General features: G+C 41.0%; 1 protein-coding gene across 1 annotated transcript; it reads right to left on the bottom strand.

Moving 5' to 3' along the window:
- Positions 1-4122: 4122 nt before the first annotated feature.
- LOC310865484 (SLC35A4 upstream microprotein-like) lies at positions 4123-11182 on the bottom strand. Its single transcript, XM_083774628.1, has 3 exons — positions 11145-11182; positions 9615-9713; positions 4123-7430 (listed from the first exon to the last, which is right to left on the bottom strand). The coding sequence occupies exons 1-3, from the start codon at positions 11160-11162 to the stop codon at positions 7233-7235; spliced, it is 315 nt and encodes a 104-aa protein (XP_083630754.1). The 5' UTR covers positions 11163-11182; the 3' UTR covers positions 4123-7232.
- Between the last annotated feature and the right edge of the window lie 1293 nt (positions 11183-12475).

A 12475-nucleotide genomic window follows, 5' to 3' on the forward strand; every position in this document is an offset into this window, starting at 1 on the left:
GCCGAGTGTCCTTGTGTCCATGTCTCGTGCCCGCCAACCTCCCCTGGTCACGGGCATCTCACCTAACCAGGGCACAGCCTGGACCAAAGTCACCCTCCGTGGGGAGAGCCTGGGCACTGGCTCTGCAGACCTCATTGGCCTGTCCATCTGTGGCCACAACTGCCTGCTGACAGCAGAGTGGATGTCAGCCAGCAAGATAGTGTGCCGCACGGGCCCCGCCAAGGACGACAAGGGAGAGATAATTGTCACCACCAGGTCCGGGGGCCACGGCACCTCCACCGTGTCCTTCATGTTTCTCAGACAGGAGAGGATTGGTATCTTGGATCAGTCGGCTGTGTGGGTGGATGAGATTAACGACTTTGACAACATGAGGATGGACCACAATAAAGGCATACTCCCTCTCTCCCTCATACCTAGCAACCTGCTGGGCATCAAGATAGACACGGCTAAAATCTCCCAGAAGGACATGGAGATGTCTTTCCCAGGAATGAGTGGAGACTTCACCAGTGAGAACTTCTCTGCCATCTGGTACCTCATGGAGAACCACCCAGGCAGCAGTTTGGATCATTTGCAGATGGCGGCCAGTAACCTAAAGAAGCAGCCCTGCACTAAGAAGAATGAGGTCAGTCTGGCCTCCTTGAAAGAAGGCCTCAGTATGTTCTTTGAGGCCCAGGAATCTCTGGCAGCGATCTACCAGAGGTTGGAGTACAACGGAACAGAGGGCTCAATTACCCAAGATCTGGAGGACGTCCTCAACAAAGTGAGTGATACTGCAGACACTCTGTTCCAGGAGGTTCTGCGGCAGAAGGACAAAGCCGACTCAATACGCAATGCGCTCAACGTCCTGCAGCGATTCCCTGACAAAAACTAAAACATGCAGTAGTCCTGGTCTCTATGCTGCCTCCACCTGGCCAGCCGAGGTGCCTGACGGAGGGGAAAGGAACTGGTTGGAATAACGTGTTCCTTCCAAGTGCTACGTCCAACCGGGGCAACCCTGCCCTGTCAGGTGAAAAGAAGCAGCTTGGACTCTTGAAGGAAGCATGAGGTCAGTCCGTTGCTCTCCCCATGTTAGCAGGATTACGTCCAGAATGTTCCTATATTGTAGATCTCTTTTTTTCATGCTAACTTTGTTCTCTGTTTTGTCCCAAGCTCCCTCAATCCTCCTCAAACCCAGTGTCTCCCAGCTCCACCACCCCTCCCTGGATTTACAAAACCTCTCACCGTCCTCAGGATATCCCCTCATGGTCCCAACTGACTTCCCCACACATAAAACGTTATTTATTTTTATTTTATTTTATATATTTATTCCTGTTTCTGTGTCTTTGCCTTTGAGTCTTTTACTTTTACCTTACCATTTTTGAGGGCTCTGTGGGTCTGTGTACACAAACATTGACTGATGATTGGCTGATGATAATCGCGGGCCCATATCAATGATTTGATTGGCTGAGCAAAGTACATATTGAAGATAAAAGTGAGGGCAGAAAAGTGAACATGCTGTTGCATTGTATAGAGTGCTGATTGAAGTTCTCAGTCACAGGTCTGGCTGATGCTGCGGTGCTCGGAGGCGGAGAACCATCCACTATCCACCTGCCCACCTCGTCACCTTGAGCCTATCATCGATCAGAGGGCCAGCCTGTGGAAGCCTACTTAAGCGCAGCTGCATGTGATGTGAGCTCATTGGCATTGTGACTCAGTCAGTCATTGAACACTTTGTCCAGGGGAGCTGTAAAGCAAAACCTTTGTAAAAGCATACACCAGGGTCTCTACAGGTGTGGAGCGCCCTGAGTGTTTATCTGTCTCGCTGTTTGATGTTACAAGTAATTATGCTTACGTTGATCTAAGTGGTAAGGTATAACTTACAGGATTATGGGAGCTTGCTTTTTGTAACAGTCATTCATTTGTTAGGCAGTAGTTGGAGTAGAGAGTTTACATATTTTAATCCTTTGTAACCCTTCTTTTCCTTTTGTTGGTTAGGTTTAGATAGAGGGTTCATTTGGTTTCTAGAGTAGGTATAGTCTTTTCGCTATTATATAATTTAAATAACATTGAACTTGAAACTTGTAACTCGTAGCTCGAGTAGAGGGCTCAGCCCCTATATTTGATTTGGTTGGAAACCCAGAAACTATCGTTATTAGTCCGTACAGGTTGTCTAGATAAGGAGGTTATAGAGATATATATATATATATTTTCCCATATATTATTATTTATACTATTGTATAGCATGCATACCTTCTGTCTATTGTATATAAACCTTATTGAAGCACCGTGAATAAACAACAGTTCACTTGCCAGCCTTGTTGCATCCTTTAATAACCCCTAGACATATAAGGGAATGTTGTTACATTCATGATGTGAATGTATACAGTAGAGTAGAGTGTGTTAATTATTTGTGGGCATCTCCACTTCTCTCAGTTCCTGAGCAGGCCAGCTGGAGGCTGCAGGTCTGAAGCCTGTGACCAGAACATCGTTCTGTCCCAGATGTGATGAGCAGGGTCACACGCCCAGCAATGCTGGAAGCGACGTGTGCGGAACAATCCAATGGTGATGTCATCCCGCACACAGCTCAAATAGTAAACTCAGCAAGGCAGATGGCTTCTTGGTTAGAGTGGGTGACAATATTATCACACGAAAAGATCAAATTACCTACCTAGGTTCCATCCTGGAGGCCAATCTTTCCGGTGATAAAATGGCCACCAACGTAATCAAAAAAGTCAATCAAAGAACAAGATTCCTTTACAGGATCTCCTCACTGGTCAGCAAAAACACCTTGAAGACCTTAACAGGAGCCCTCGTACAAGGTTTCTTTGACTATGCATCCACCTCTTGGTACCACAGCACCTCAAAGGCCCTTAAAACAAGGCTCCAGACCTCTCAAAACAAACTGGTCAGGCTCCTACTTGGCCTCACCCCCCGAACCCACCTCACCCCTGCCCACTTTGACAGGCTGGGATGGCTTAGGGTCGACGACAGAGTACAGCCTCTTGCAATGGGTCTGGTCCACAAGATTCGATACACCACCAAGATACCCATGTACCTGTCTAAATACTTCCTTAATGTAAACGAAGTCCACACCCACAACACCAGAGGGAGTGCAACAAACCATGTACAACCCAGATTCGGCACAAACAAGGGACTAAATTCTTTTCGCTCCTATGCCACCAAAATGTGGAACGCCCTACCAACAGTCATTAAGACATGTGAATCCCTTGACTCCTTCAAAACCGCTCTCAAAGGGCACCTACGGATGGCTGCATTTCGAAACTGGCCTCTGTAAAATCTGAATCCCCCCCCCCCCCCATTTCCCCTCACTGTATATTGTATCTTTTCCCTTTTTTTGCTTCCCATATGATGAATTCCTGTTCTGTTCTTTACCTACAGAGAAATGTCTATTGTATGTCTCTAAATGTTTGTATGTCTTTAAATGTTTTGATGAATTGAACAATGTGGACCCTGTTGTAAACAAGTGTAATGCTTAATTGGGTCGTCCACTCACAGTTGACAGTCTTTGTATTGAGTTCGTGCTTAAAATGTACTGTAAATTCTACAAACTGTTAATAAAGATTTCAATCAATCAAAAAAAAAGCTTGCGTAAAGGACGTCCGACCTGCTGCATGTGGAGGTTCGGTAGATGGGCTCTCCTCCGGTGAGGAACAGAGCACTTATTAGACGCCCTTCGAAGTGTTTGTGATTATTGTGCATTAACTTCTTTTCATTTTTAGTGGGCCTGAAGAGAGTGATATATGGCACTGTCTGATGCAGTATGCAGGTCATAGTCACACAGTCACACTCAACTATTTCCATGCATGCCATGCAGTGCTAGTGTTTGTTGGCCTATGTTGCTACTAGTACTACTGGCCGAAACGCATCCGTTTGCTCGTCGGAGGTAATAAAACATGTGAAAAGGACCTTCTTTCAATGTTGCATCTTTGAGCCTTGCCCCTACTACAAGAATGTACTCTTCTAATTCGGAGTGTTGTGGGTTGTTTTGGTCATGTCACCTTGATAATCAATTTTAGTATACCTAATGTAGAGAAACCAAGAATGTCCGTTTGAAAAGGGGGGAAATGAAAAAGGACACAGAAAATATCTAGCACTATCTGACAAAATCAAAGAACACTGATAGAATAATGTACTTTCCTTTTTTATTGAACAAACTATTAAACTAGGCCAGTCTTAATGATTGTCAACACTATTTTGTGCATTAGAGAAAGCATGAGATGAATGCAGTTGAACAATGTAGGACTTAAAAACAAATTATATATATAGACAAATTAAATTACAATTGGCACCTTAAAGGGTAATTAATGAACAATTAACTATAATGTCCCACAACTGTAACACATGTTAAAGTACAGAATACACATGACAAGTACCTCGTAGATGCGTGTTGGTATCAGAACGATGAATAAAATGTAACATGCACTATAAAGAAAGCTATACATAACTGTCAGTTTAACAGTAATAGTTGAGACAAAGAACCAAATACGTCCATAATTTATTCTGACCCCTCCCTGAAAAGTCTTCTCTGTCCTGACCCGGCCCTTATCTATAAGTATGTACTTAGCTGGTTCTTCAGCTCAACTGTTCAATGTGTTACAGATCTTAACATCAATTCTCCCCTAAGGTGGAAAATGAGATGAGTATGAGCTCAAACTGAGCTGAATTTTATGGCTTTACTCCCTAGTTCCTTTTGAATACTTGACGTGCATGTCAGCAGCAATAATATAAATCTAATTTGTAGCAACTTGGTACTAATGTCACCCTATAACAACTTTTTCACTCAAGGGCACACAGTAAAATCTCAAGCATACATTTTTAAATTAGATTTTACAGCGTACATGGTATACGTCCCTTTCTAAATAGCTCCAAATAAAGTACTTTACAATTAACAATGAATAATTCTAATACTCTGGTGTAATTATGTCAGAGGTTCGATGGGCTCCTTACAACACAGTGCACACCATAATATTAGGGTAAACAATAAACTAAGGGCCGATTCATACTCCTATTGACGAGCCAAAATCATTTCGGCACTACAGCGGTAAAATAGGAGTATGAATCGGCCCAAACAATCAACCAAATCTCAACCAACCTGTTCGACGGAACATAATATTGCATAAACTGATATTTTGCCTGTCAATTACATTTTAGTTTGAATCAAATGGTAGACCAGAGCTGCGCGAAGTAGGGTTCCAATCACTTTGGTTTGGTTTCCAGACAGTGAGGTGTCCCATTTGGATGAAAATACGGTACATTTGACTGCAAGATATTGTACCTTGCAATGCAACTGTAAGGTTTACAGAAAAAAGGCAGTCTAAGCTACCACCTTGTACATCATTTTGTAATATAAAATCTTTGACAAAATAATTTCCAGCATAAAGGGTCAACTTCCATACAACAGACTATTGCACATAAAAGTATGAGATGATTAGAGGCACGTGGCACGCCACCTTAAGCAAAAAAGCTTACCCCTAGTCCCTACCACACATCTGTGTTCTGTTAAACCCCTCAACAAGTTCAATTAAAAACAACAAGAGAAGACATTTGACAATGGGTAATTCCAGCCACTGATGCCAGCATTAATTAAAAACCTTGATCCAAGACAGACATTAAAACTACAGTACATTTTCTTGCTTGTACATGTTAGAAAAAAAACAGTGAGGACTACAGGTCTCCAGAAAAGCCTGTTTTGTGTGTTACTATTAATGACCGACGGAGATGTGCACTAGGGCTGGGACAATAACCGCATTACCACAACGCTGTGGTTATGTGATGCATAATGTGGGGTTGAGCTCATTACCGCAATTTATCTTTTTATTATCCCTAATGTGAAAATGTTGCAACAAAGGAAGATAAAGGATACCGGAGAACTCGCCAGTTTACCAAGTCGCCACGGCGAAAATTCTTCATAAATGTCTTCATCGTTATGCTAACATGCTGTCTTCATCAGTGTAGTATGTCAAACTCACAGATGTTATAGTTCATTTCCAAAGTGATCAAATTATTTTGTGCAATTAAATGGTCAGCTAGATGATGATAAAAAGTTGAGTATGTGAATACCAATGATAAGTAGGCCTACCATTTCAGGAATTGTTTACTAATGAATTACATTGTTTCGGTACTTTGGTGTTTAAACTTTTAGCATTCCTACTTTCTCTAATGTTAACTCTAAACAACTATCCTCTCTCAATTCAATGCAATTTAAATGAAGGTGAAGTCAAACAAAAATGCACTAAATCGCAGTGAGTTGGTAAACTGGCGAGTTCTCCGGATACCAAGATACAGCTACAGTCTCACACACCTGGAGATACATGCTGCTACATCCTTTCAAATAAAGCATGTGCAAGATGCGCACAAACACGATTGTTGTTGAAACAGTGAGCATAAATATAGAATTTGACGAATCTTGTTTCGAAAGTTTTAGTTGTCTAGTTGACTGGCTAATTGTAATAAGTGCACTTAAAAGTCTAAATCATTTTCATATAATCAGCAGACCATAAAAGCTTAATTTCTCTAGTTTGCTTTTCGTTAGCAGCCTGACCACCGAGTACTAATTTCTACACATACTTTCCCAAGTGTGAAATTACTTCCAGCAGAGCAGCACAGTGCAAAAATATTAAATACATTTCTCACGAGAACCTTAATTATCCAAAAAGCAATCACTGACCGAATCCAAAAGAAACACTTTGATTAGATTTTTTTTGGCTTGGGCAATTAGTGTATTAAGAGTTCTTCCACCTACTTCTATTCCTTTTTTTTATTATTTATTTTTATCCCACGATTTTGTAACCCAGTTTTCTTTTCACCCAGTGCCAACTTCTATTCCTAAATAATAATTTCGAATGTGATCATAATGTTAACTGTAACATCATTGCTGTTGGGCAGAAACCTCATTATCTCATATTTCATCTTTTTATGTTTTTACATAAAAAGTACTACACTACAATTATTTAGTAACTCGTTACTGGTTTACTATATTATCAATACAAACGCCCTATTTTATACTATTATAATAACGTTAGAATAATTACAGTACTTTTTCTGTATTTTGTTAATTTATGTACGTTTGGATGCCAATACTGTTGTACTTTTACACAAGTACAATTTTGAATAGAGGCCTTTATTTGTAACAGTCATTTTATATTGTGGTATTGCTACTTTTACTTAAGTAAAGAAAAATCTGAGTACTTTCTCCATCACTGCCATTTCCCATAATGGACTCTGCTTCTCCTCTATTTGCTGCGCCCTTTCAGGCTGCTGTAGTAATCTCTGAGCGTCTGTTCCATGTTGGGCACAGCGTAGTTCTGCGCCGCGTAGATCCCAGTGCAGGTCCCTACGGCAACGCCCAATAGAGCCGATGAGCGGAGCCTGGCAACGATGTACCCCGCAAGGAAACCCTTGAGGAACGGAGATGCCAGCAGACTGCCGCCCTGCAGAGGAGAGGAGAAGAGAGGAATGGACATAATTAAAGACCGGGGCAGAAGGTATATGGTATGAAAGGGTCACTAAACAAAATTAAAAGAATCATTAATATTCACGGTTTGTGAATGTCAGTGGAGCAGCTTTGTGTTGATATGGGGACAATATACTATATTTTTTTAAATAACAGATCTACAACCTCATAACGTTTCACTGTGAGCTTATAGATCTTCCATTTTCAAATAGCTGATGTAAAGTGGTAAAAGATAGCCAATTTGCTTCTTTTGGGCTTGTTTTCAAAGACCTGGGGCTTGTTTCACGAATCCTGGATTAACTAATCCAGGATTTAAACCAAAACCAGGCTTGTTAAATCCTGGTCTGTACAGCCTGGTTTATTCCGTTCCACTAAAGCCAAGCGAGGCTTAGAATGGGTGGATTTATCGAGCCAGGATCATAAAGCCTGGTTGAACTTTTCTCACTAGACCCATTCGGTTACTGATTCTTCTTCATGGGGCATTATGGTAGTTGGCATCTTTAAAAGTGGCATTACTACCCCCTTCTGTATATCTCAATATATTTAACCTACTAATCTATTCCACAGACTTACTGATACAAGCACTTAAGCTTCTGAAAGAAATACTGCTGCTGTAATAAAAGAGAGAAAATACTCAATATTCTCAATAGTGGATACACTGACTGAATGAATAACTACCCCAGAAATTCTAGTCTACATGTAACCACTCTTAACTCAAAACTTCATAATGAAATTGTCATAATAATTACAACATAATTCTTAATATTGTAAGCATAATGATATTGTAGCATCGTGATATTTGTCCATAACTCCCTCCTCTGAGGGAGCTATACCTTTGGGGAAGGGGGTTGTTGCCCAGACTGGTAAGTATGGGTAAAGGGTTCAATCCTGGCTAGGGGCGATGCACTTCTTGGCCGTTTGTGTGTGAAATGTTACAATGTTATTATGTTGTATAATAATGAGTAATGGTAACATTTAGTAATGTTTTTACTTTTACAAAAAATAAATAATAATATGTTGGGGGAACATTCACCAAAATTAGCTGATCTACAAGCTCACAAGCTACATGTTGATTGTTGCAGCAGCTCACTAGCATGAAGAATGAAGCGTCAGGTTCAGCAGTGGTGAACTATCACCCGGCAGTAATATACACTAACCAATGGGACAGACACGTCTACCACACGTCTGGAAAACCGGCCAATCTCTTTAAAGTGCCACTTTGATGGCACTGCCCACCAGCTGCTCAAAGCCCCGGAAGATATCAAGTGCTGCCTGGGCTCGCATTTTGCTCCCGCAAAAAATAATCCACTGTTGTGCTTGGAGTCTTGGACCCTTACAGGGGGAGGGGGCTACACTGGGGACGGAACGGAACAGCACGCAGCTAGGTGGCTGCACCGACAATTCGTCCGTCCCTGCTCTGCTCACTGGAGACAGTGACACTCCTGTTACAGACGAAACCCTCAATAGCATAAAGCTGTTAACCATTTATTTAAAGAAAAGCACCTTTACCTCTCACAGTGAGTGTACAAATGTAATCAAATTGATCTGTACGGGTCCATTTGGATACATTTTGTACACGCTCTACGTGTTAAATTAACATTCAGGATGTTACAGTGTAGCCTTGGTTGGTATGGCGCATGGACTGAATTTACCAAAACTTCCTCTGATCACCACAAATTGACCAAGGAAGCACAAATGCATGGGGCACACAATTGACATGTGCGTTTCGATTGGTGCAGGGCAAGGTAATTAATCACACCACCTGCCAATTGTGTGGTCCATACGATTGTGCTTCCCTGGTCAATTTGAGATGACATTTGTGCTTCCCAAAAGAACTTTTGATAATGTTCAGTCCGGCGATCATCCAGGGCCCTAGCACTGACAGAATGTCGTCCACGTGCAGCTCGTGAAAAAGTGGAGATATTTTACTAAACACACCTTTTCTGCCAGAACTTGAAATCAGAAGACAATATCTGATTCCAAGTCTTAGGAATTATTTATTAGGTGAATGAGTACACACGGCGTGCAGAAGATTTATGCCACGCATCTCCCGCAGATAACCAATAACCAGGGGACCAATCTATGGCTGTGTATACTAGAAAACATGAAATAGTATAAGATCACAAACATTCTAGGGCTATAGCCTAGTACTGTGTCTTACTGGAGGGATCCCGGCCTCTATTTCATTCTCCACTCGTTTCTGGATGTCCTCCAGTTGATCTTTCAGCTCCACCAGGTCCTTCAACTGGCTGAGAGGACTCTGATTGCACACATAAAATACACACACCAGGGGCTATCAATCAGTTTAACAAAACTAGACGTGTTAAAGGAAAAGTATTCACTTTTGAAAATAATAATACTAACAATAACTGAAAATATAATATTATATGTCCATTTAGTTTATAGTCAAATGGGTATTCATATGTTTAAATGTTTTGGGTAAAGCTCCATAGATAACAGTAGTGTTAAATTATAGGCCTATATCAACACAATATCTAGCCCCTTTTGGAATGCTCGGTTACCTTTTCTGAAGTTTGGACGTGGTACCCTAGGGTCCCCGACAGCTTATTCCACCCTCCACAGGATGCAGATGTACATACTCTCTATTCACGGTGTTGGTGAGATGTTTCAAAGATGCATAACACAACTATAGGAGACCACCGCAACGTGTACGAAATGGCATTAACTGCCAATGCTGTTAAGTATTTTTTTTTTTTTTGCTTTGCCGAACTTCTCACCTCTCTTCCTTATTGACTTCCCATTGTACCGCCTCCCACACCGAGACTGGCTAGCTGCACATCCTAGTTACTGCCTCTGATTGGCCGACCGCGTACATGCAGGATGTTTATAATGCTGTTGTGTCATGTGAGACAGGACATGATAAGTGAGGAAGAGAGAATTTCAGAGAAGCCAAAACTTAAAAAAAATAAAAGATTAAAAATACTTAACGGCATCGGCAGTTAATGCCATTTTGTACACGTTGCGGCGGTCTGCTATAGCTGTGTTATGCATCTTTGAAACATCTCACAAACACTCAAGCGGTGCCGCCGCTCTCCGTGAACAGAGAGTATGTACATCTGCATCCTATGGAGGGTGGAATAAGCTGTCAGGGACCCTAGGGTACCCTGTCCAAACTTCAGAAAAGGTAACCGAGGGTTCCGAAAGGGGCTACACAATATCATGCTTATGGTATAGTGACTAGTCCCAAAAAGATACAAAAGAATACAAAGAATACAAACCCCACGCAAAACTCAAGCCAACCTTTGTTGAAAAAGGCTTATAAGTTAGCTGTCAGTAATAATAACTGAAAGCTAAACTGTAAAAAATAAATAAGGACACAAAGCTCACAAGCTGTATAATATAGCATCAGTTTATATGGGTTACACAATCTAAAAAAGACATAATAAAACAATGGCTCTATCATTCATGTGCACTTTGATTTTGATCATCGGAACATGCTTTTTACTTTTTACTAACCATTGATTGTTATGATTGGTACTAGCATTAAAGCTAACAGATTGTTTTGCAGATTCTCTGGTCAAAATAACATTAGACTTAACCTTGCGACCTAACCGCAAAGTTTATGGTAAATAACTTGAATGACAAGCAAGTATCATGGTACAGTTAGAACAGTGAAAATGAATATACTTCAAAGTTAACTATGCCAGTAGTAGCCACTTATAGCACCAACCTTGTCATCATCCGCCATGATTTCTTGTGTGGTTGCTGCATTCTTCCTCCTTTGCTTATGTTCAGCACAGAGATGCATGAACAGGTTAATACTGCCATCTATCGGTCAACAAGCCAGGGCAAGATGTCCAGATACTACCTACCTGTAGCTAGATACAGAATAGCCTATCGACTTTTGGATAGGTTTTTATTTTATTTATTGTATTTATTTCTTAATCCCACGATTTTTTAACCCATTTTTTCACCCGGAATTGATCACACATGACATGGGGAAACCTACTCAGGCCGTGACACAGCAGAGATAAAACAAAAACAAGTAAACTGTTTGATAAGAAAATACAAAATAAAAAAACTAAAGAGCTGGGCTGGCCGTCTGCACTTGCACTGTATGAATGAACAATAATACATCCGATTTATATATTATCTTTTTTTTTTGAGCAGGCATCGAATTCCCCCTGCAGGGGGCAGGTGATAGAAGTGAGAAGCGTCTGGCTGACACTCTTGATAGAAGTTGCACGAATGCACCTAATATGCATTATGCACGTGTTTAGGACCAAGACACATGCACAACACCGTCTTAAAAAAACGTCAAAATTAAAGTAAAGTAACTTTCAACATGCAATATAGCAAAAGGCAGGAGTGGAGTGGACAAGGCGTGACTTCTCTACAGGCTGAGGCTACACACCAATAGGTAGGACAAGTTATTTGGCTACTTAATAATGTTTACAAGCCTGTCATGATGACGACGCAATGTTGAGCAATTGCAGTTTGTGTGGCGCCTCACGTGAAACACAAATAGCACACGTGATTGTGTAATATAATTGGTCAGCTTAACTAATTTGCTGTGCTGTATTATTGTTTGCTTTCATGACAATCTGTGAGGGTAGGCCTATAGCGAGCCTTTATTTTTAAGTAGCCGCAATTTGCAACACTAGATTTTTTCATGGATCATTGGCCCATTTGTTTATAAAAAAAAACCCACACCTGACAATCATCATCACAAAACCATCTGATGTAGTTGCTAGCTCAAAAAGATGTGGCTTGGAACAGCAGTTGGCCTCAAATAAGAGCATCTGTCCATTCTTAACAAAGCTTGTAGTAGGCTACATTATTTTTCATACAGGTGTTGGAAGCTAGCTGCTAAGTCATGGGTACATAGACCGTTTTCAACTTCTAACAGTTGGCAGTTGCTATTGTTTTTTTCTGTAATTATAAATATTCTTGCTTGTTATCATCCTTTCATCACCATCTTCATCTTTGGGGACATCTTCTGTACTTAAACCCCATTATTGCAGTTAATTTTCGATCCTATATGTATATACAGTATGATTG

Source organism: Protomyctophum parallelum (assembly GCF_964188405.1).
Source record: "Protomyctophum parallelum genome assembly, chromosome: 10".
NCBI classification, from domain to species: domain Eukaryota; kingdom Metazoa; phylum Chordata; class Actinopteri; order Myctophiformes; family Myctophidae; genus Protomyctophum; species Protomyctophum parallelum.

What these genes read in the sequence shown, in the direction of transcription:
- LOC310865484 (XM_083774628.1), bottom strand. An exon ending in TAGAGGCCGGGATCCCTCCA is followed by an intron (nt 7,431 to 9,614) that starts GTAAGACACAGT and finishes TCTCCTCTGCAG; the next exon opens with GGCGGCAGTCTGCTGGCATC.